This window comes from Ranitomeya imitator, chromosome 1, assembly GCF_032444005.1.
Source record: "Ranitomeya imitator isolate aRanImi1 chromosome 1, aRanImi1.pri, whole genome shotgun sequence".
In the NCBI taxonomy this organism is placed as follows: domain Eukaryota; kingdom Metazoa; phylum Chordata; class Amphibia; order Anura; family Dendrobatidae; genus Ranitomeya; species Ranitomeya imitator.
In genome coordinates, this window is record NC_091282.1 from 337135467 (window position 1) to 337159330 (window position 23864).

Genomic DNA, 23864 nt, shown 5'->3' on the forward strand with positions numbered 1-23864 from the left:
CGAGCGTTCCATATACCTATAGGTAGCATAATATATATGTGGAACACCTTCCTCCTCTCAGGGCTGCTATGCTGGGGGTAGTAGTCCCCGGCCGGAGTAATACGTGTATTATGTTGTCGTCCCTGTGGTGTGAGCGCCTCCGGTCCCTCCCCCTCCTGCTGCCGCTCTCCCACCTGCCTTTCCCGGGCTGCGGCGCGGGTCTTGCGGCGGGCATGGCCAGCGCGGGCCGGGCGGGCTCACTGACTCGCCAACGGCAGAGCACAGGCTGTGGGGAGGCAGAGGCGGGCGGCACACACCTGCACTGCGGACACACCGGACCAGACCACGAGCACTAACCCCCCCCCCCGAATAAGCCGGGCTCAACTCAACTTTCAAAATCGTAACCGCTGAGTGACTGGGCACCTACCATCGCCAGCACCACCGGGGGGTGTACGCCCCGTGTCGGAAGGGAACAGGGAACACGTCCCGGGCAGAAGTGCTTATGACAGCAGCTGCCGACCACTACGCCCCGTGTGGTGCCCACGTTACTAAGTGCTGTATGGAAGCACAAACGCTGTCTCCTCGTACAGATAAGAATAACAGCGGCATGAACTGATGACAAGACGGAGGGGCCAAAGGCGACCTTGTCGGGGACAGAGGGTGAGCGGCGCACGGAGCACAGCTCGCTATGAGACACAAGTGGCCTCGCCTGCCCTGCTAGTGACCCAGGGCCGCAGTGCGCATGCGCCGTGCTGGACAGCTCCTGAGAGGGAAATTTAAACGGTTTGTGGATCAGATAGAAATCACATTACAAAGAAGGAGAGCGGCCAGAGCCCGAGCCTGCCACCACCGCCGCCAGCACCACCGGTGGGTATGAGGGCATAGCCCCCGACACTGTGCTCAGCACCAGCCCTCACATGGGGGTCCTGTGTATAGCCAGGGTCTGCCGAACATGGGGGCTATCTACCGAGCTCTGTCATCTGGCTACATCTGCTCTCTGCCATGTATCTATCCTCTAACATCCATCTCATATCTATTATTTATCTATTTATCATTTATCTCATATCTATCTATTATCTCTATCCCATATTTATCTATCTATTATCTCTATTTATCTATCCCATATCTATCTATCTAATATCTATCTGTCCATATATCTATCTATCTATCTATCTCATATCTATCTATCTATCTCATATCTATCTATCTCATATCTATCTATCTCATATCTATCTATCTATCTATCTATCTCATATCTATCTATCTATCTCATATCTATCTATCTATCTATCTATCCCATATCTATCTATCTCATATCTATCTATCTCATATCTATCTATCTATCTCATATCTATCTATCTCATATCTATCTATCTATCTCATATCTATCTATCTCATATCTATCTATCTATCTATCTCATATCTATCTATCTATCTATCTATCTCATATCTATCTATCTATCTATCTCATATCTATCTATCTATCTATCTCATATCTATCTATCTAATATCTATCTATCTATCTATCTCATATCTATCTATCCATCTCATATCTATCTATCCATCTCATATCTATCTATCTATCTGTCCATATATCTATCTATCTATCTGTCCATATATCTATCTATCTATCTATCTATTATCTCTATTTATCTATCCCATATCTATCTATCTATCTATTATCTCTATTTATCTATCTATCTATCTATCCTTTATCTATTTTATCTATCATCTATCTGTCCATATATCTATCTATCATTTAGTCCACTCATTCCTCTAACAGCAAATTTTCACTCTTAAAGGAGATGATAGACAGTGACATCTCAGGAATTATGTCTGGAATAATCAGGACATCAGAAGAAAATTGCCCCCCCAGTCAGGAATACAGGTAAATGTTACTTACTAGCGTCAGTGTTGTAACCACATAGTATCCGCTTGTATGTATTTATGTTGTAGAAAGAAATGAAAATACATTGTGTGTATCTGATTTCTAACACGCACATAGTTTCTTTGCTGATATAATTTCCCAGGGCAGCATTGCACGGCCTATAAGTCTCCTTACACTGGCACGTCAGTGATGTCACTCTCCACAAGGAGAAACGTTACCCCTTCGATTTCTAAAATCACACGCTCAAAATAAAGAAATATTTTCATTTCATTATATATGTAGTTTTGTCATTACAAGTCTGTGAGCGCTATAAATGGCATGTCTTTAAATATCCATGACAGTGTCATTGTTTTGTTTGTTCAGTTATTTTACTGCAAGATTAATATGATTTGCAAGGACGTGCTACTAATGTTAGGATCCCGTGTGCCATACATAGGGGATAGGACCTTTGAATTGCAAGCACAAAATAACATTTGCATTATTGATCTTCCAACTGCTGTGGTCAGAATTCAGTGTGTTTAGCATAGTATAATGTCCTATAGTATCATACAATATAGTATAATCACTACTGCGTCCCTAATGTTTCTAAAATGTCACCATACTCGCTAGCAAATGAGGAATTAATAATAGATGGAATGAGAGAAAAATGAAAGCAGGAATTACCATAACGGCAATCACCCAGAACGTATGAATAGACAACAAAGCTAAAGTAAAATACTCAATCGTGTACTGCCGAAAGGAATGGCACTCTAATGAGTTCTGTACGGTAAATCACATTTCTTCATCGCTATTTCCAACCGAAACTGACCAGTTTTTAGTTTAAGATAAATATTTTAGCACCCCCTAGAGCACACAAAGTGGAGTGCCGTAGACTGGGGGTCTTGCGTGTGGAGCTCTAATATAAGGGCAGTGGATCCAAGTTATATAGGAACTGATTATGGAATACATTTTCCCACATAGGGCTACGGTCACACCATCAGTATTTGGTCAGTGTTTTGCATCAGTATTTGTAAGCCAAAACCAGGAGTGGGTGATAAATACAGAAGTGGTGCAGATGTTTCTATTATACTTTTCCTCTGACTGTTCCTATTCTGGTTTTGGCTTACAAATACTGATGTAAAATACTGACCAAATACTGAACGTGTGAACGTGGCCTCATACTTTGCTCCTGTTTATAGATTGTTTATACCTGACTCCCTTTATAAGCATCAAAAGAAGCAGTTTATTTTTTATTATATATTTTTTTTATTCATTTACCTCCTTTTTGGTATTAATGCAAACGGCACTGACTATATCATCTTTATATTTCACATTTGGTACTTTATCACTTACATTACACACAGAAAAGTGTTGATATGAAATGATATTGAAAAAAAAACAAGTTTGGAAATTTTAAAGAAAGTTTGGCTTTAACTAATATTTGCGATAGTTAGAAAGTTTTTTTTTTTAGTATTTTTCTTTTTTAACTGATATTTTTGATACTCATCATGTATGATTTGCAGTTTGGTTCGTTAGTTCAGCCACCAAATTGAATCAATAAATTTATTCTAGTAATAGTTTTGCAGACTAGAAATAAGTTTTCGAATCCGTAGTCGGCTCACTGTAAACCGGTAGCCGCCATTGTACTTCTCTTCCAGTAGTTGTGATTGCTCCTGAGAGGGCTGCGTAAATAATGGCGAGTTTTTTTCATGAGTCCTGACAGTGGAAAGAATGGAGCTGTCACTTTGTATGAGTGCTGTTTACACTTGCCCTGTCACTATGGCACATAACGGGATCCGAGGATCACTGCGGGGTAGCTCTGCAGTCCCACATAACAGGGGAAGAGAATGGCTCCCAATTAAAGCGAAGGCCTGTGTGAATTTGCCTCTGTGCGGGGAACTCTAGGAGAGCATCTTTTGGAGCAGTCAAAGCATATTTGGGGTATGACTATTCAAGCTTTAAATGATGCACGAGTGGTTTGTCCTGATAACTGCAATAACAAGCTCTAAATATCTTAAGTGGCATGAAAAGAGACTTGGTCTTTGTCCAACTGCAGCAAAATTGCTGGAATGGGAAAATACGCTGTACAGATGTTCATGGTCTGCCATTTACTATACAAAGCTAAAAGGGGAAGGCTGACAAACTGAATGCACTGGATTAAATAAGTAAGCCTTAGATAAATGAATATTCGACTCAAAATGTTATGTTGCATGTGACATTCTGCAGAAGTATCATTTAAATTCGGCAGTACTTTCAAAAAGACATCAACGAAAGGTTCTGATAATGATGTGGTGTGTCTCCTTCATGTTTTCTCTTTAGAAGTGACCGTGGATTTGTTTTAGCATACGTATTCATTGAAATGAATGGCAGTTATGACAATCCACAATTTAGGGTAAGTTCACCCAGGGCGGTTTTGCTGCTTTTTTTTTCTGCAGCGAAACCTGATCTCGGCAGGAAAAAAGCTGCGGCAAAAACGCAGGTTTAGGTGTGTTTTTTGGTGCGGATTTGGTGCGTTTTTGTGACTCTTTGTCCATGCTAATGCCCATTGACTTTGCTGCAAATAATGGTACCTGCGTTTTTGCAGCGTTTTTTCAACACCCATTCAAGCCAATGGGTGCAAAACTTTTAAAGAAGTGACATGCTGTATGTCCAAAAAAAGCAGCAAAGTACAAAATACTGCTGGCACAAAAAACCAGTGTGTGTGCATGAGATTTCTGAACTCTCATAGGCTTTGCAGGTACTGTAAAAAGCAGCTGAAAATTAGCATAAATTACGCAGCAAAAATGCCCTGTGTGAACTTACCCTAAGAGTGCATGCGTTGATCTGTTATTCCCATTCATGTCACTGGAGTAAAAATGTATACGTGAGATATACAACCTTCTATGACCTCTCCATTTGTAATGTCATTTCTATTGAAAGGGGTATAAAGGTCCACCATACTGCAGCCAAATTCATGTAATCTCACTATTATGACATTTCTGATTGATGTCGCTTGGTTTTGTGACAGTTAAGGCATCACTCCATACTCTTGTGTATACTTGTATTTTTGTTTATATGCCATTTCTGGGGTCACCAATTGCAAATTATATTTCCAGTGATGAATTTGTCTCTGCAGAGAGTCACGGTCTTATCAAACTGCAGTTACTACAGTTAATCTAATCTTTGTGCTTCAAGTACTGGATTACTAGAATAGAATTGCTGTCCCCTAACTGCAGAGTCTCAATGTATCTAATGTCATGCAGTTTTAGCCCGTCTCCCTGCCTCCAGTTTGTGATAGGTTTCTCCCTGTCAGCTCTTACAAGCAGGAGACATAGTGAAGCAGCATCTCATAGGAAATATTGCAGCTTCTGCACACAGTATTCACAGATAGTCTAGACAGTTAAGCTGGTCATACACATATGTATGATGATCAAACTCAGCTGTATGTTGGTTGGACTGTATGTGAACCTCTCAACTCTTTGTCTACAGCAGATGTTGAGGAGATAAGAATTAAGCAGTTGAATTTGCTTTTGGGGAGATCAGACACTGCCAGTGGTTCCTGTTTGAAACTTACTCTTGTCCAACTGAGAGAGCACATGCTTGCTGAGTCAAGTTCGGAGTGCTATTTTAAATATCACCTATCTATTTAATACATTTCTGATTTGTCATAGAAAAATCGCAGTTTTGATCAGTGAGGGTCCAAGTGCTGAACCCTCAAAGATTCCTAAAATGAAAGGGAAAAAACCTTAGCTGAGCAACTGTTTCTGTTTCTGCAACTGTTGGCTCTGTTCAAAAGGCAGAGTGAGCATTACATAGATTCAAAGAAATCTATAGACTATTCATTAGCAGTGCCTACTACTTTCTATAAGTCCTTATATCTCTCGCTTCACTCTCTGAGGAGATCGTGCCTACACAGACTGGCAGTGTGAGCAATTATTGTTAGGAGAACTGACATGTCCACTTTTAAAACCATTTTAAAAATTCAGTGACCTCATATAATCTTCTTATCTGAATATTTAAAGCTTTTCCTTAAATTATTTTAGGTACAGTGAAATAAGTATTGAACGCATCACCAATTTTCTAAGTACCGGTAAATATATTTCTAAAAGTTCTCTTGACATGAAATTCTCTCACAGGTAAACAAATCAAACCATAGGTTTCCATAAATTAAGTTATGTCTACTATTGAGAAACGACACAGGGAAACAGTATTGAACACATGTAGCAAGAGAGGTACAAAAAGCCATGGAAAGTCATGACACCATCTGAAATCCATCAGTAATTAGAAAGCAATCCTGTCACATAGTGAAAAATGATATTACCTAGTTCAACTGATGGCCTATAAAAAAGTGTCTCAATACGAAGGTGCCACACAAAAAAACATCTCATGATGGGTAAAACCAGTGAGCTGCCTCAATACCTTTGCAACCTTGTTACAAAATATACTGATAACATTGGTTAGAGAAGGATTTTCTAATCTAGTAAAGATTCCAGTGAGCACTGTTGGGACTATAATCCGGAAAGGGAAAGAACATAATTTCATCACTTAAACCGGTCATGACCAAGTGCTCCGCGCAATATTTCAGACAGAGTAGTGAAAAGAATTATCAGAAGAGTTGTCCAAGATCCAAGAACCACCTGTGGAGAGCTACAGAAAGACCTGGAATCAGGAGGCACAATTGTTTCAAATAAACCAATAAGTAATGCACTCCACCTCCATGGCCTGTCTGCACACGCACCACGCAAGACTCCATTGCTGAACAAAAAGCATGTACAAGTTTGCTCAACAACATTTAGGAGACAAGTCTGTGAAATACTGGGAGAATATAGTCTGGTCAGATGAGACCAAAATTGAACTATTTGGATGCCATAATACACACCATGTAAAAACAACATACCAAAAGTGAAGTTTGGAGGTGGGAACATCATGGTGTGGAGCTATTTCTCAGCATACTGCACTGAATAATAATAATTGAAGGAACGATGAATGGACAAATGTACCGAGACGTTCTTGATAAAAATGTGCAACCATCTACCAGGATGATGAAGGTGAAACTGGTGGAAATTTCAGCTAGACAATGATCCTTAACACCCCACCAAGGAAATTCTAAATTGGTTTCAGAGAGAGAAAATAAAGCTGCTAGAATGGCCCAGTAAGGCTATGTGCACACGTTGCAGATTTGCCTGTGCAATTTTTTGTGCAGATTATTCCTCTCTTGCCAGAAAATGCAGGTGCTGATTTGATGCGTTTTTTTCATGCAGATTTGTTTACGTTTTTGAAAGCTAAAAAAAGATCTATTATTGAACAGAAAAAAGAATCGTGATGTCATTTCTTGTCCAACCTCTTCATTACATACTCCATTGAAGTATGTTTACAAACACAGAAAGATACACAGATAGATCGATAGATAGATAGATCGATCTATCTATAGATCTATCTATTTATCTATTTATAGATATATCTATTTATCTATAGATCTATCTATAGATATATGTAGCCATCTAGCTATAGATCTATCTATTTATAGATATATCTATCTATTTATCTATAGTCCAATAAATGAAGGCAGCACTCCAATAGGAAAAAAAAGTGATTTATTGGCTCATGTGCGACGTTTCAGCCAGGATGTGGACCTTTCTCAGTGCTTGAGAAAGGTCCACATCCTGGACTGAAACGTCGCACATGGGCCAATAAATCACTTTCTTTTTTCCTATTGGAGTGCTGCCTTCATTTTTTGGACTATAGTATGAGGTTTGGTATATACCTGGAAGGATTTTTTGCACCCTTTGTTTTCTTTTGGTGCTGCTTTTTGTTTTCTTTTTCTCTATTTATCTATAGATATATCTATCTATTTATCTATAAATATTCATATCTATCTATAGATATATCCATCTGTCTATAGATTGATATATCTACAGATAGATATATCGATAGATATTTCAATAGATAGATAGATAAAACCAAGCCCGATGTTTAGTAATAAACATAATAAAATAGTACATAAAGAGTTAAATAAAGACACACACAAAATCTGCATTAGGCCGGGGTCACACTTGCGAGAAACTCGCACCTCAATACTCGGCAATGCTGCTGGCACTCAGACTGGAGCGTTTAGCTACATAGAAATACATGCAGCCGCACACTCCGGTCCCGAGTGCTGGCGTCAGTGCCGGGTATTGAGGTGCGAGACTCCTGCGAGTTACTCGCAAGTGTGACCCTGGCCTTACACGCAATATCTGTTTAATTTTAAAAAAATGGGGGGAAAAAATTGTGTGTGCTCCCGATCAATTTTCAAGTCCAGAGTGGGAAAGCCAACGACTAGAGGCTGATGTTTATAGCCTGGGAAGGGGTTAATATCCATGGGGCTTCCCAGGCTATGAATATCAGCCCGCAGCTGTATATGTAGCCTTTACTGGCTATTAAAATAGGGGGACTCAAAAAAAGGGGGTCCCCCCTAAAATTTATAGCCAGAAAGGCTATGCAGACAGCTGTGGTCTGATATTCATCGCCTAAATACCAGCTCCCAGACGCCCCAGAAATGGCGCATCTGTAAGACGCACCAATTTCGGCACTTATCCTCTCTCTTCCCATTGCCTTGTAGCGGTGGCATATGGGGTAATAAGGAGTTAATGTCACCTTTATATTGTAAGGTGACATCAAGCCCGGTTAGTAATGGAGAGGCATCAATAAGACACATCCATTACTAATCCTATTGTAGTGAAAGAGTTAAAAAACGACAGCCAGAAAAAAAGTATTTTAATATTCTTAATTTCACCTTACTTACAACCACGCCTAATTCCCCGAAGCTATCAATCACCTGCAAAAAATAATAAACCAACCGTATACTCCCTGTCCAACGCAGTCCAATTAATAATGAGTGTCCCACGACCATCTCCCCTATAAAACAGTGACATCGGGTGATGTCACTGCTCTATAGGCCTCCCACGATGCACTGACAGGAGACAATGGCTCCTGCAATGCATCACTGAAGAGGTTACCTTAGGTAATTCTCTTGCTTTACGGCAATGCTGTGTGGGAATTTTCTGGGTGCAGAAATGCTGCAGATCCGCCAAAAGAATGGACATGCTGTGGAAAAAAAAGCCGCGATTGCGCGTGTTTTTTCCCCAGAATATGCGCAACAAATGTCAATTTCACATAGACTAACATTGGCTGTGCACTACACTGCGGATTTGATGCGAATCCGTGCTGCCAAAAACGCCACGTGTTGTGAATTCTGCTTTTGGGCTCCCTCCGGTGGTTGTAGGTGGTAATGCAGTTGTCTCCGGGCTGCAGTCCTGGACAGGTGTGTCTGCTGATTGCAATTCTGACAGGGGTATTTAGGTTTGCAGGACTCATTAGTCCTTGCCAGTTGTCAATGTTTCTTGGGAAGTGTTGGATCTCTGTCTGGCTTCTCCTGCTAAGCTGCCAATTCAGCAAAGATAAGTGTCTGTTTCTTTTTCTTTGGCATACAAGCTGTGTGCTTGTTTTTTGATTGTATTCCTGCTCTGAGTGTAGGATTCTGTTATGATCTGGTGACCTTGGAGCTGCATGAGAACTTTCACTGGAGGAAGTGGCCACTATACTGACCGCAAACCTAAACTTAACACCGCAACTAGAAGTAGCCGTGGAGTGTACCTAACACACCTAGACACCTCGTCACAGCCGGAGGAATAAATACCCCTAAAGATGGAAATCGGAATACTGTCTTGCCTCAGAGAAAATCCCCAAAGGATAGACAGCCCCCCACAAATATTGGCGGTGAGTCGGAGAGGAAAAAACATACACAGGCAGAAAAAACAGGATTTAGCACAGGAGGCCACTCTAGCTAGATAGGACAGAGTTCTGTGCGGTCAGTATTAAAACCCTTCAAAAAATCCACAGCAGAATATACAAAAAAACTTCCCACATCTAACTAAAGATGTAGGAGCGTATATCTGCAACTCCAGTGAAACCAACCAGACTGAGAAAACACAGACACAGTCTAATCTGGACAAAAGAAAAACAAACGAACAGTACTGAAAATAAGCACACTGCATGTGTGCCACAGGAAAAGAAACAGACACTTATCTTTGCTGAACTGGCAGATAAGCAGGAGAGGCCAGGCAGAGATCCAACACTTCCAGAGAAACATTGACAACTGCAAGGGCTAAAGGATCCTGCACACCTAAATATCCCAGTCAGAATTGTAATTATCCGATACATCTGGCCAGGAACAACTGCATTCCCACCAACAACCAATGGAGGGAACCCAAGAGCAGAATTCACAACAGGATTCTCTGGAGTTGCAGATATACGTTCCACGTCTTTAGTTTGATGGAGGAATTTTTTGTATAATCTGCTGTGGATATTTTTGGAAGGGTTTTAATACTGACCGCATAGTACGCTGTCCTATCCTTTCCTATTTTAGCTAGAGTGGCCTCTTGTGCTAAATCCTGTTTTCTGCCTGTGTTTGTCTTTCCTCTCCTACTCACAGCCAATATTTGTGGGGGGCTGCCTATCCTTTGGGGTTCTGCTTTGAGGCAAGGTAGTATTCCTATTTCTATCTATAGGGGTATCTAGTCCTCCGGCTGTGACGAGGTGTCTAGGGTTTGTTAGGTACACCCCACGGCTACTTCTAGTTGCGGTGTTAAGATCAGGATTTGCGGTCAGTATACCACCTACTCCAGTGAAAGTTTTCATGCTGCTCCAAGGTCACTGGATAATAACAGCCACGGAAACGCATCAAAATCCGCAACATAGCCTTAATCACCTGCCAAAAATCTAATAGAAAATTTATGGAAGGAACTAAAGCTCAAATTTCATAGAAGGAGTCCACAGAAACTTCAGGATTTGAAGAGTGTCTGTGTGGAAGAATAGGCCAAAATTACACCTGAGCAATGTATGCTTCTAGTTGAAGATGTCGTCACCAACAAAGGCTTTTGTACAAAGTATTAAATACATTTCAGAAAGCGTGTTCAATACGTTTTGCCTGTGTCAGTTTCATTATTACACAAAACTTATTTTATGGACATCTATGGTTTGATTTCTTTGTGTGGATTGGATGGGTTGTTACTGACATCTGGTAAGAATCTCATGTCAAGAGCAACTTTAGAAATATATGTGATGCGTTCAATACTTATTTCACCCTCTGTATGTTGTAGTAATCCAAGTGGCAAAATAAAAACTAGAACCATGTATTTAAGAGAATATGACCATTTTCTTAAAGTAATAAAACTGCTGTTTTTTTTATCCCATGTGTAATGTGTGTGGTGTATTATGGTCATGTTTAACTAGCCTAAAGCTGGGCCAGCCTTCAATTTAAAGAAGTCATCCACAACTTGGACAGCTCTTTCTTACACCCCGCCCTTGGCCCGATAAAATATAAAAGCTTATACTCGCCTCCCGTGCCGGTGCCATTTTAACAGTGTCGGCACTCGTTCTCCTGGGGCTCCTGTGCAGTTGTTGTGACACGTGGTGCCCGGCGCCCAATCAGCGCCGGCGTCTTTGTCCCTGCCCTCGGACAAATTGAACATGAAGAGGAAGTCAGAGATCTAATGCAGCCCGAACTTCTTCATGTTCAATTTGTCCAAAGGTGGGGATAGTGACCCCAGCACTGATTGGGCGCCAGGCACCACATGTCACGCACCTGCACGAGAGCCTCGGGACTGCGGGAACGGCATGGGGGGTGAGTATAGGCTTTTTTATTTTATCAGGGCCAAATGTGGGGTATGAGAAGGGGATGTCCTAGTAGTGGACAACCCCCTTAAGTAATATTTGGTAGATGGCTCCCTCCTTTATCTTCCTCCTAACTATGTGTGCTCAGATCAGCCAAGCATTCATAGCTATCACTACCTTGAGCAGAACATGTCTGGTGCCGCTTATCTTACTGGTATTAAAGGACTTGGCATGTTTAAAATACAAAATGATGATCTTTGATTTCTCCAACCTTAGACAGCATGAGTCAGAACTAATAATGTTCCACCAAACCACCAGTCAGTGCTTACATTGTTTCACCCCCGCATATTAATTTCATCAGGACCACCCTGATATAAACTTCCACAAAGCGGCCGAATTGCCCAAGAGCAGCATAGTACCATGGGAATGCTGGCATGTCAGATTGGATTAGGATTGTGTTTTGGACAGGGTGGGGACAGACCCTATGTGAATCACAATGTTTTAGGCTTGATGGTGGCAGGTCCAAACCCCACCCCAGTTATTAATGGATCTAATTAATGGCAATTAATTACTGTATGCTTAAATTGATACATTGACCATGTCTGGTTTCATTTATGCTGCCTGGTGATTTTGAATGTCTTTGATGTTTGATGTGAAAATATATTTGGTGAAAGATTTTCCTTACATCAAGTTTGTATAGTTTGTGTTAATATATGCAGAACCGATGAGATGGTATTGTAATGTGTTCCCTAGTTTTGGCTTCCAGTTGCTCCATTTAGGGATCCTCCAGTATTGTCTCAAAGTACTTTTACCTAAAGCACTTGTATCTAAACCTCCAACAAATGAATGAAAAGTGTAAAAAATCAACTATGAATAATTTGAAAATGGTTTGTCATTAGCCCATATGTTAGAAGAGTGCCCCTACCTATTACTAATCCAGCTAGCAGTTAGTGATCACATGGACTTGTACATATCTTATCAGCTATAATTAATAGTTACGGTATATGATTTATTATCGAATCATTTGTGCATGGAGACTTGTTATTAAGTCACAAGGAGATACAATGTTAGAATGAGTTTCATCTATTTGTAAATGCAGAAATCGGACAAACTATTGCTCCATGTAAAGGGGCTTTAACCTGGCTGCTCTTCCAGCATTTCTCAGGGGGAGCATTTCTCATGTAACTCTTCATGGTCTGCATTATACACAATGCACAGCTTGAGGAGGTGTCACAGAAAGCTCCCCTGAGGCCTCCTCCAAGTGCCACTAGGTTTGGCGCTGGTTGGCCGACTAGCTATGAGACACTGCTGGTGAATCTTAGAACAGGAACCGCAGGACAGGGTTAAGCAGCTGGACAAGGAGATGGAGCAGTAGTCCGGGCAAAACTCAAAAACTGAGGAAGTTTAACCCAAAGTATTACACTGCATAACAAGAAAAACAGATAAGTATTTACTTGGTGAATATGAAAGCGTTTTTCTGGTTTAGATAACATTTCAAACACTGGAATAGAGTTTGTTGTGTTATATAAATGAGAAAGGTATAGAGTTCTCTATGCTTGTCCAAACCATATGAAGCTGAGAATACTGCATTCATGGGGGCCAAATCCTGCTGGTGCGAAACGGCAGACCAAAACGAAAATAGAGGAATTTTGCTGCACTTCCATCCAATGAATAAAAAATACTTTATAGTAAATCCATAAAAATGAGCAAATCTGTGTGGATCACCAGCATGTGGATTTTAATAGTTTGATACTTATGAAAAAAATGTGAATATTTGATCTATTTTTTGGATGTGCCAATCAACTTTATTTTTCTTGAATTAATTTCCTGATGGTCAGCAGCATTTGAAACGGCACCCATTGCGTACAAAGGACAGATCTAATCATTCACTGCACGGTAAGCAATTTATTTACTACATTTTGGAATAAAAAATACTTTATTATAAATCTATAAAAATGAGCAAATCAATGTAGAAGTGAATTAAAAAACTGACGCATTTCTGGTGCAAACAGGCGCCCTTATTATTAGTACGTACTATGACTAAGGGCATCCGTTTGCACCACAAACGCGTTCATTTTTAATTCACTTGGATTTGCTCATTTTTTTATGGGTTTATAATAAAGTATTTTTTATTCATTGGATGCAAGTGCAGCAGAATTCCTCTATTTTTGTTTTGTTGTGTAATTTGGTATGATTTCCAATTTTTACAATTTGCTTTGAGCTATACGGTATATGTAAATTGCCTATATCTATAGATACAGAAGGTACCTTATAGTTTCGGCATACTTCATACTATTATATACACTGATGGGAATCTCTGATAAGTTTGTTTTATGTTCACGAAGGGACAAGCAATAGCTAAAAAATAACGGCATTGGAGTTATTGTCAAATTCTGAAGCTTACCATTAAAATGTAACAATATTGTATAGTGTTTGCTATTGCAAGCTGTTATATGAATGCTTTATCAATATTTCATATCTGTCAGAGATTCTTGATGTGCAGGATAATATACTGTTATTAGGATGACTAGATGGTGGCCCGATTCTAACGCATCGGGTATTCTAGAATATGCATGTCCACGTAGTATATTGCACAGCCACGTAGTATATTGCCCAGCCACGTAGTATATTGCCCAGCCACATAGTATATTGTCCAGCCACGTAGTATAATGCACAGCCACGTAGTATATTGCACAGCCACGTAGTATATTGCCCAGCCACGTAGTATACAGCACAGAGCCACGTAGTATATTGCCCAGCCACGTAGTATATTGCCCAGCCACATAGTATATTGCACAGCCACGTAGTATATTGCCCAGCCACGTAGTATATTGCCCAGCCACATAGTATATTGCACAGCCACGTAGTATATTGCCCAGCCACATAGTATATTGCACAGCCACGTAGTATATTGCCCAGACACGTAGTATATTGCCCAGCCACGTAGTATATTGCCCAGACATGTAGTATATTGCAGAGCCACGTAGTATATCGCCCAATCACGTAGTATATTGTCCAGCCACGTAGTATATCGCCCAAACACGTAGTATATTGCCCAGTGACGTAGTATATTGCTCAGCCACATAGTATATTGCCCAGCCATGTAGTATATTGCCCAGTCACGTAGTATATTGGCCAGTTACGTAGTATATTGCCCAGCCATGTAGTATATTGCCCAGTCACGTAGTATATTGGCCAGTTACGTAGTATATTGCCCAGTCATGTAGTATATTGCCCACTTACGTAGTATATTGCCCAGTCACGTAGTATAATGCCCAGCCACGTAGTATATCGCACAGCGACGTAGTATACAGCACAGAGCCACGTAGTATATTGGCCAGTAACGTAGTATATTGCCCAGTGACGTAGTATATTGCGGGGATTCCGTGTCTGGACACAAGCACAGCACCTATCAGCATGAATAAGTCCAGTCTGTGTGCCTAAACCTATCTGCGCAAATACCAGACGCAGACCATGCTGTGCTTATATGACACTACAGTCATTCACTTTTTTCATCATAGTACGTAACTGATGAAGGTCTAGATATAGGACCGAAACGTTTTTTGGCTACTACGATTAAAATCTCACGAGCATTGAGTGCCAGGTTCTTTCTTTTAGTAGTATATTGCCCAGTCACGTAGTATATTGCACAGCGACGTAGTATATTGCCGAGTGACGTAGTATACAGCACAGAGCCACGTAGTATATTGCACAGCGAAGTAGTATACAGCACAGAGTCACATAGTATATTGCCCAGCTACGTAGTATATTGCCCAGCCAGGTTTGTCACAGGTGAAAAAATTAAAAATAAACATATACTCACCTTTCCGAAGACCCCTTGTAGTCCACGGCAGCTTGCGGTCCCAGGGTTGGTATCAGAGTGCAGGACCTGTGATGACGTCGCAGTCACATGACCGTGACGTCATGGCAGGTCTTTCTAGCGCATGGCCTGTGATGACGTTGCGGTCACATGACCGTGACGTCATGGCAGGTCCTTGTCGCGCAGGGCCTGTGATGACGTCGCGGTCACATGACCGTGACGTCATGGTAGGTCCTTCTGCCATGCCATCTTTGCCACCGGAAACTGCAGCGGAAGATGGCGGCCGGCGGGAGCGGCTCAGCGGACTATGGAGGGTGAGTATAGCAGGTTTATTTTTTTAAAATTATTTTTAACATTACATTTTTTTCTATTGATGCCGCATAGGCAGCGTCAATAGTAAAAAGTTGGGGACACACAGGGTTAATAGCGGCGGTAAAGGAGTGCGTTACCCGCGGCATAACGCGGTCCATTACCGCCGGCATTAACCCTGTGTTAGCGGTGACCGGAGGGGAGTATGCGGGCGACAGGCACTGACTGCGGGGAGTAAGGAGCGGCCATTTTGTTCCGGACTGTGCCCGTCGCTGATTGGTCGCGGCAGCCATGACAGTCAGCTGGCAAGACCAATCAGCGAATGAATAACCGTGACAGAAGGACAGACGGAAGTGACCCTTAGACAATTATATAGTAGATTCTTTTATTACTATGTATTATTAGGATATTTCCTTTATTACCATGTATTGTTAGCAGGAACATTTTGTTGATCTGTAGCATTTATTTGTTCAGTGGGTGATATAAAAATCAAATGAGACCGCGGAATTAATGTTTGTAATGTCGTGGATGAACACTTATCATATGTATGATGTAATGTACTTGAATGATATAAAGTCAAGGCTTGAGTAACATGATTCTTTGATATCTGTAATCTGATGTCTTATTCTAGAGAAATCCACATTTTTCTTAATACGTAAATGAACTGTTAAGATCTATGGGCTGGGCATAGATCTCCCTGAGAATCTGCCTCCTGAGCTTATTTTAAATAATGGGGGGCATTACCAGTGTGATAAGTAATGTCCCTCTTTGCTCTCCTGAACTCACTGCAGAGCTGTGTGTGACTTACTGACACAGTATAGCATTAAAAGGAATCTGTCACCAGGATTTTGCAGCCGCACTTGAGCATGATGTAGGGGAAGAGATCTTGATAGAAGTGTTGTGTCACTGAGCTCCTTGCTGTCATTTTGATAAAATCACTGTTTTATCTGTTACCAGTTCTCTGAATGTTGAGCTCTTTAATAACCCTGCCTACACCAGTGATTGGCAGATTTCTTCCCATGTACAGTTTACACAGAAAGTTGCCAATCAGTGGTGAGGGGCGGGGTTATGCAGAGTTCATGACTATGGAGGGATACATGGCAGGAGATTTACTAGTCCTTTAGTTATAATCCCCTGCTGTTAAAACAGTGATTTTATAAAAAAAAACTACACCAAGCAGCTCAGTAAGTGACACATCACTGGAATCAGTGTCTCTGTCTCTACATTATGCTGCTCTCAGATAAGGTGGCAAAACTTGGGGACAGATTCCCTTTAAACACATCTGCAGGTGTCCTCTCAGTTCTTCAGCTGTCACAGGCAGGCAGTGTTGCAGTACAGCAGACCTGTGAGAGCTGTAGTAAATGTGTTTGTAAGGAGAAAATGTACAGTTCTACTGTCCTGTGTTAGTTCAAGGGAATCTACATCTGAGAGCGGCATCATGTAGGAAAATAGACCCTGTTTCCAACAATATATTACTTAGTTTACCAGGTGCAGTGGTTCTGACAAAATCAGAGTTTTAGATGTATATTGAAGCATAGCGGAGAAAGCTAACCCCGCCCACACCAGGGTCTGTATGTACATTATCTATTGATAATGAGCTACTTTTTGGAGGAGGGGGCGTGGGTGGACATCATGGCACCAGGCATATAGTTATGGCAATGATAATGACCTAGTGATAAAACCTTCACTGCAAGTAAACAAGAGCACACAGCCTAATAAGTGACACATCACTGAAATACCCGTAACTTATGTCAGATTCCTGCTGACGGATTCCCTTTAAATGTCTCCCACTGGTAACTCCCCATTTTACTTGAAACAAGGTCTGGAGGCATAATCTCAAGTAGATCAGTGTACGGCCCATAGATCTTAACAGCTCATTTGCATATAAGAAAACGATAGCCATCTCAGACATCAATGTATCACTTTATTCATCTTCCTACGGCCTACATGCCCATATAGACGGCTTAGGAGGATTTATCCCCCTGATAGAATTTTGTAATGGAAAGACATGGTTGTAGTGGTGCTGTAATCCAGTTTGATACATACCTTTGTTGTTGTCACTATTTACAGTTTTCTGGGCCTGGACTGTGCACTGGGTCTTCCCTCTGTAAGGTCTGTGAATGACAGGTCACTGCTGAGAGGTCTAACAGAGGAGGTCATTCACAGACCGGAGGCAGCAGAGACAAACTTGCCTATGCTTTCTGCGTTGGAGAGCACACAGTTCTGACATGCGACTCAATGACGCACTTGGTACTCAATCAGAAGCGCACCATCCACTGGCAAAAAGGAAGATGTAAGACAGGGGCGCTCCTGAAGATCAATGATGAAAACATTTCTTTGAATAAGAAAAAAATTGAGTAATACACTGTGTGCAGAATTGATGTTTCAGCTTGTTTAGTGCTAGTCAGGTTTCAGCCTTCCTTACCTTGACCATGTCTGTGAGGCTCATTAAAGGGTCTATATCGATTTTTATAGTTGCAACATCAAATAGGTGGCACTAGAGGTTTAGTTTCTTCCTCTGTGAAGAGGAAATTTACATATGTAAATGATCCTGTCACATTGAAATCACAGTCCGAAGTGCAGGCAGAATGATATAGAGCAGAAGGAGCTGAGCAGATTGATATATAGTTTTGAAGGGAAACACTTGGGGTACGCTTATGGGATGATCTGGGGCACTTAAACCACCTTCAATCCTCTGCTCGTTAGCTGATTAGTGGTCATTTACTACTACACAGGCCACACCTGCTTCAGATACGCACTGATCAATCTGTAATAGGTCGTTGAGTGCGCATAGGCGGCCATTGTTTCCAGCAGAACAAGTCCTGTTTACACAGGTCCTGTTTCCACGGGTCGATGTGCTGCAGAGATCTCACATTCACGATAATCAGGCAATGTTTATAGACCCTTAGAATAGATGTCCTCTTATTGTTAGCTTTTGCTCAGTGTTTAGGACTGCCCACTAAAGCCTGGAATGAGCATAGATTTAAATCAATAAATCACAGTATTTTTTTTTTTAAGGCAGGATGGCCTTAAATAGAGTTACTCTACACTGTAACTTTGTAATGTGGTGTCTTTAAACTTGTTTATATACCGGTAACCTTTTTGTAATTATTTTTATTTCAAAGTATTTTCTTCAATCTGTAGAACAAACCATAATACACATGGTCCAGACAAATCTCACAAGCTATTAGAATATGTTTCCTTCTGTATATGTAATGCAACCTTAGTTTTGGAATTTCTTATGATATTTATGGATTCTATTTCTAGATGTGATGGTTATTATATATTATTAAGTAAAGCAATGGATTTATTTTATGCCTGTTCTGGTCTATGCATCGAACTCATTCCTAATTTCTACCTTGCCTCTAAACCTCCCTCACAAACACCTTTTTTATTTCTCTAATTCGCTTTACCTTCTTATCTATATACAGTGCCTCCAGCAATCCTTACTGCCTTCCCTTTTACTAAACCTCCTCATGTAGTACACTTTGCCCCTGCCTTTTTTGCTTGTCCATTTATGATTCTCATACCAATAATCTTACATATCCCCATCACTTGCGGGTCGCTACATCCTATTCTCTGCATTGATACAACACACACAGGTCGCTAGTAAATGTCTAAATTGTGCATCTTGTCTCTGTGCAATACTCTTCTTCATACTTGTAATACTCATCTACCATTCCTATTTTTCTACTCCCTGGGCTATATTCCCACGTAGCGTAAACGCTGCATTTTTTCCATTGTGCTTTTTTGTGCAGAAAATCTGTTGTTTTAATAGTTCAATCAAAGTTTTTCCTATAGACTAATATGAGGTGCTTGAAAAATGCAATATAAGGTGCTGACTTCCTGTATTTTTAGTCTACAAACCTAGACACTTAAGGAAAAAACAAGTAGTTCTTCAGTTTTTAGAACTACAGCTCAGCTCCTATTTAATTCAATAGACACTAAACAGATCGCGGCAGTGGCTACTCCACAGTGACCAAACTTGTACTGTTCCGATCCGTCCACTGTCTACATCCGACTGTCCTCGCTGATAACAGCTGAGCTGTGGGTGTGCCAGGTTTATGCCCCCCCCCACTGTTCTGATATTAATGATCAATATCGTAACCCACAGCCCTGAGATGGCCATGGACATATAAAATAGCTTACAATTAACAGCTATAACCCTCCACATTAGCAAACCATTATCTTTATAACTAAACACATTTTTGGGAGATCCCAACCGGTCTGACCCTTGTCTCTACACTCTATAGACTTTGGCAGGATCTGTCCAAAAAACGTGGCCAACGTGAGACTAAGGCTGCCGTCACACTATCAGTATTTGGTCAGTATTATACATCAGTATTTGTAAGCCAAAACCAGGAGTGGAACAATCAGAGGAAAAGTATAATAGAAACATATGCACCACTTCTGTATTTATCACCCACTCCTGGTTCTGACTTACAAATACTGATGTGATGATCTTTATGAGTAACAAGCTTGTAGTTTGTGGGTGTCATTAGAGTAGCTGGGATATATATATATATATATATATATATATATATATATATATATATATATATATATATATAATGTGGGCATGATGAAGGGCAGGGGGCACATGTGTGTAACCTGTTAGACTGCCCATTAACAGGTATAATAAATGAAATCCAATTCAATGTTCATTCAGAACTGACCAGCTGCCCTTCTTACCCTGATCTCGGGGCCAGGGGCTGCGGACACCTGGGCCATTTGTGTTCCTGATGAAAAGTCCTCACTGCAGAATAGGAATCTTATAAACGGCAAAGAGCGGCTGATAGCGGACTATTGCTATAGTGCGATCACACATTAGTATAGCTGCGGTTCCAGGAGCTGCCCAGGGAGCTAGGTGGGAAGTGTTAACACGTTGCTCCGTAGTGTTTTACAACCCTGGAAGGAGGTTTGCCACATGACAGGAGGCATTTGCACAGGGTTTTGACTCTTAACACCCCTCATCCGACCTTTCGATTTAAAATAAGGAAAAATCACAAGCCTCTTCTTTCAGGCCAGTAGGCACCAGGCGGGTGGCAGATGGCATGTTTTTGTGCGTTGCTTGTCTGCTGTCATTCAGCTAGATTAATGCAGGGTCTGTGTTGAGGGGTAAAGGAGAGGGGGAGGAAAATGAAAAAGAGAAACAATTAACCTAAAAACAAAACAATGGAGACACGTGTCAGTCGGCTCTAGCCGTTTGTGGACACAATAGGCAATCATCTTTCAATAACAGAACCAACTGTTGCGACCCAGCCGGGCCTGCCCAGCTTTCAAATGACTTCGTTTGATCTTGTTTGTTTACGACTCGGCCAATCGGAGAGCTGGAATAAAGGTCAGCCGGGCCCGCTCTCCCCTTCACCTTCTATAATTGCAAAGGGATATTATGAGCATGAATGGCACGGCATGCTGTTCTCATACAAAGGCTGCGTCAGGGCAGACTGTTCACTGTGCGGCGTTCTGCACCATAGATAAGTGCATCCTCGGTTTATCTATTCATCTGTGTATTTCAGCTGATTTTACCTGCAGTACACTGGTGCACGCATTAGAAATCAGTGCATGAAATGGATTTATCACTACAAGTCATACTAATCAATTGTATACAGTCTAAAGCTCTAAAGTAAATATGTTACATATAGAGCTGGGTGTTTTCATATTCTACAATTCAATTACAAATAAATACCATTTTTTACAATAAATGCATTCATTTCAGTGGGACCTACTTACCTGTTACCTTTGTCTATTCAGTGTATACAGTAATGTTACTGCTTTTTCTTACCTGTACTGTCAATGCTTGCAGGCTCGTGCCCTCTGACCCCTCCCAAATACGAGATGATGATCTTCCTAGTGACTTACAGTCTCTGTCATGGCTGACCTCTGTGGATGTGCCCAGGTTACAGCAAATGACCAGTGGAAGGATGGAGTACAGTATGAACTCGCAGAACATAGTGATACAGCAGCAAGGTAGGGGACATGTTCTATGTCTATAGACTTGTACTCAGCAGTGCATTCATGTTCTCGGAATGTGTGTTCTTTCTACTTCATATTTGTTCTCATTCATAGGACAACTCTCAAATACCTTGCCTGGACAAATGATTCACATACCAGCGAGCATGCAACAAGGCATTCTGGGTCTGAACACCATGACCTCCCATGTTTCCAATGTAAGTGGGTAGCTAAACTATGCATATAGACCTGGATGCACAACCTTTTCTGGTCCTAGCTGTCAGACCAAATTAATACCAATAAATGCAATAAAACTTAAACGGGACCTGTCACCCCCCTCAGGCGTTTGTAACTAAAAGAGCCACATTGTGCTGCACTAATGCTGCATTCTGACAAGGTGGCTCTTTTAGTTCGGGTCCCTGGCACTGCTGCAATAATCGCTTTTCAAGTTTGTCCCTCATACCTGTGAAATCGCCAGGGAGGCAGGTCTTTCCCCCCTAATCCAAACACCTCACAGCCATCAATCATGGCCTCTGCGGGCCAGGCGCCGCCTCCTCTCCTTCATTAGCGTCCCCGGCGCCTGTGCTGTTGTTTTTTTTTTTTTCGGGCATGCGCAGTTGCACTGCCCTTCGAACTTACAGCGCAGGAGCCGGGGATGATAATGCAGCAAGAGGAGGCGGCGCCTGGCGCGCAGAGGCCATGATTGACGACTGTGAAGTGTTTGGATTAGGGGGGAAAGACCTGCCTCCCTGGCGATTTAACAGGTATGAGGGACAAACTTGAAAAGCGATTATTGCAGCAGTGCCAGGGACCCGAACTAAAAGAGCCACCTTGTCAGAATACAGCATTAGTGCAGCACAATGTGGCTCTTTTAGTTACAAACGCCTGGGGGGGTGACAGGTTCCCTTTAAAGGGGTATGGCCATTTGAGGCATTTATGGAATATTGAAAAAGCATATGCCATAAATGTATGAAAAGTTCCATTTCCAGGAATCCCACCTATGGGGAGTTCCCTTTCTTCCACATTCACAACAGGAAGAGACTATGCATGCAATTCTCTCTGTGGTGAAATGGCCGAGTGCTTTACTACTGCCATGAAACTAAAATGAACATAGCCACACACATGCAATGCAACATTTCCACTACATCTACCCCTTACTGAAATGCCATCAGAAGACCCCCATTCTGCCATCATTTCTGCCTCCTAACGCTGGCCACACAGTGCACCATTAGTACTTACCCATCCCTGCTCCCACCTACACCCATTACTTGTCTCTTCCATCTACCTTATATACAGGAACACGTCACGGAGATGGTTTAGCTGAGTTATCTAATGTGTATAGGGGTCTTAATGCATTTCTGATATAGACTTCTCATTAATGGGTCACAGGCAAAGACACTAACCTGTTTGTTTCTTCTCGACAGATCAGCCAGTACACCATGGGTGGACATCAGTCGCCGAGCCTTCACTCACCGCAGCCTTTATATCAGTCTCATTCCCAGCAGGTCTATGCACTATCTCAGGGTTCCCAGCAGGTAAACCACTTAATACTTTGCTTATGAGGCCCTGCTGTAGTGTTATTAAATCTAACATTAACCCCTTTATGATCAGAGCAAATTTTAACCTTTAGGAATGCCGCATTCATATGAGTGGGAAATAATTATAGCGGGGTGGAAGCGGTTATCGTGTCCTTACAGCTGCCAGCCATATATGAATAGCGTTGCTGCTTTATGGGATCTATAATAATCTGTGTGAGGTTTTCCTTATCCTATGGGTCTTATGTTCTTTTCACTGTAGTGTTCTCCTGCTGGAATATTTAATAATTCCTACAGAGCGCAGCCTCCGTATTCTCAATCACGCCTGGCAGCTCATTCTACACAGGACTTACACCCTAAGAATTATCCAAAGCCTATATATTCATACAGGTACGTTTCTCATTTCTCTGCAGATATACATTTAAAAAAATAGTATTTTGTGAAATTGCTGTCATAGTCACTACTTGCTACTTCGTTACAGCTGCCTTATTGCAATGGCCTTAAAAAACAGCAAGACTGGCAGTCTGCCAGTAAGTGAGATCTACAGTTTTATGAAGGAACATTTCCCATATTTCAAGGTAAGAGAGCTGATAACATAACTATGGATGATAACATATGTAGGATAGCATCCCTTAATGTACATGGTGAACTTCCAACAGAACAGATAATAGTTACAGACCATGCCAGGTTACCATTCATCTACAGGAGGCCTAAACTCATGAAAACTAACCATTTAAAGATTAAAAATGCATTGCCCATCTCACAAGCC

The 23864-nt window shown here is 41.4% G+C and overlaps 1 protein-coding gene across 1 annotated transcript in view; it reads left to right on the forward strand.

Annotated features, from left to right (window-relative positions):
- Positions 1 to 221: 221 nt before the first annotated feature.
- FOXN4 (forkhead box N4) overlaps positions 222 to 23864 on the forward strand; it is a 28592-nt gene continuing 4949 nt past the window's right edge. Inside the window, exons 1-7 of the mRNA XM_069759487.1 lie at positions 222 to 846; positions 1782 to 1867; positions 21415 to 21578; positions 21678 to 21778; positions 22985 to 23095; positions 23358 to 23485; positions 23577 to 23673. Coding sequence (XP_069615588.1) covers positions 1785 to 1867; positions 21415 to 21578; positions 21678 to 21778; positions 22985 to 23095; positions 23358 to 23485; positions 23577 to 23673 — 684 coding nt within the window. The 5' untranslated portion in view covers positions 222 to 846; positions 1782 to 1784. The remainder of the gene's footprint in view (positions 847 to 1781; positions 1868 to 21414; positions 21579 to 21677; positions 21779 to 22984; positions 23096 to 23357; positions 23486 to 23576; positions 23674 to 23864) is intronic.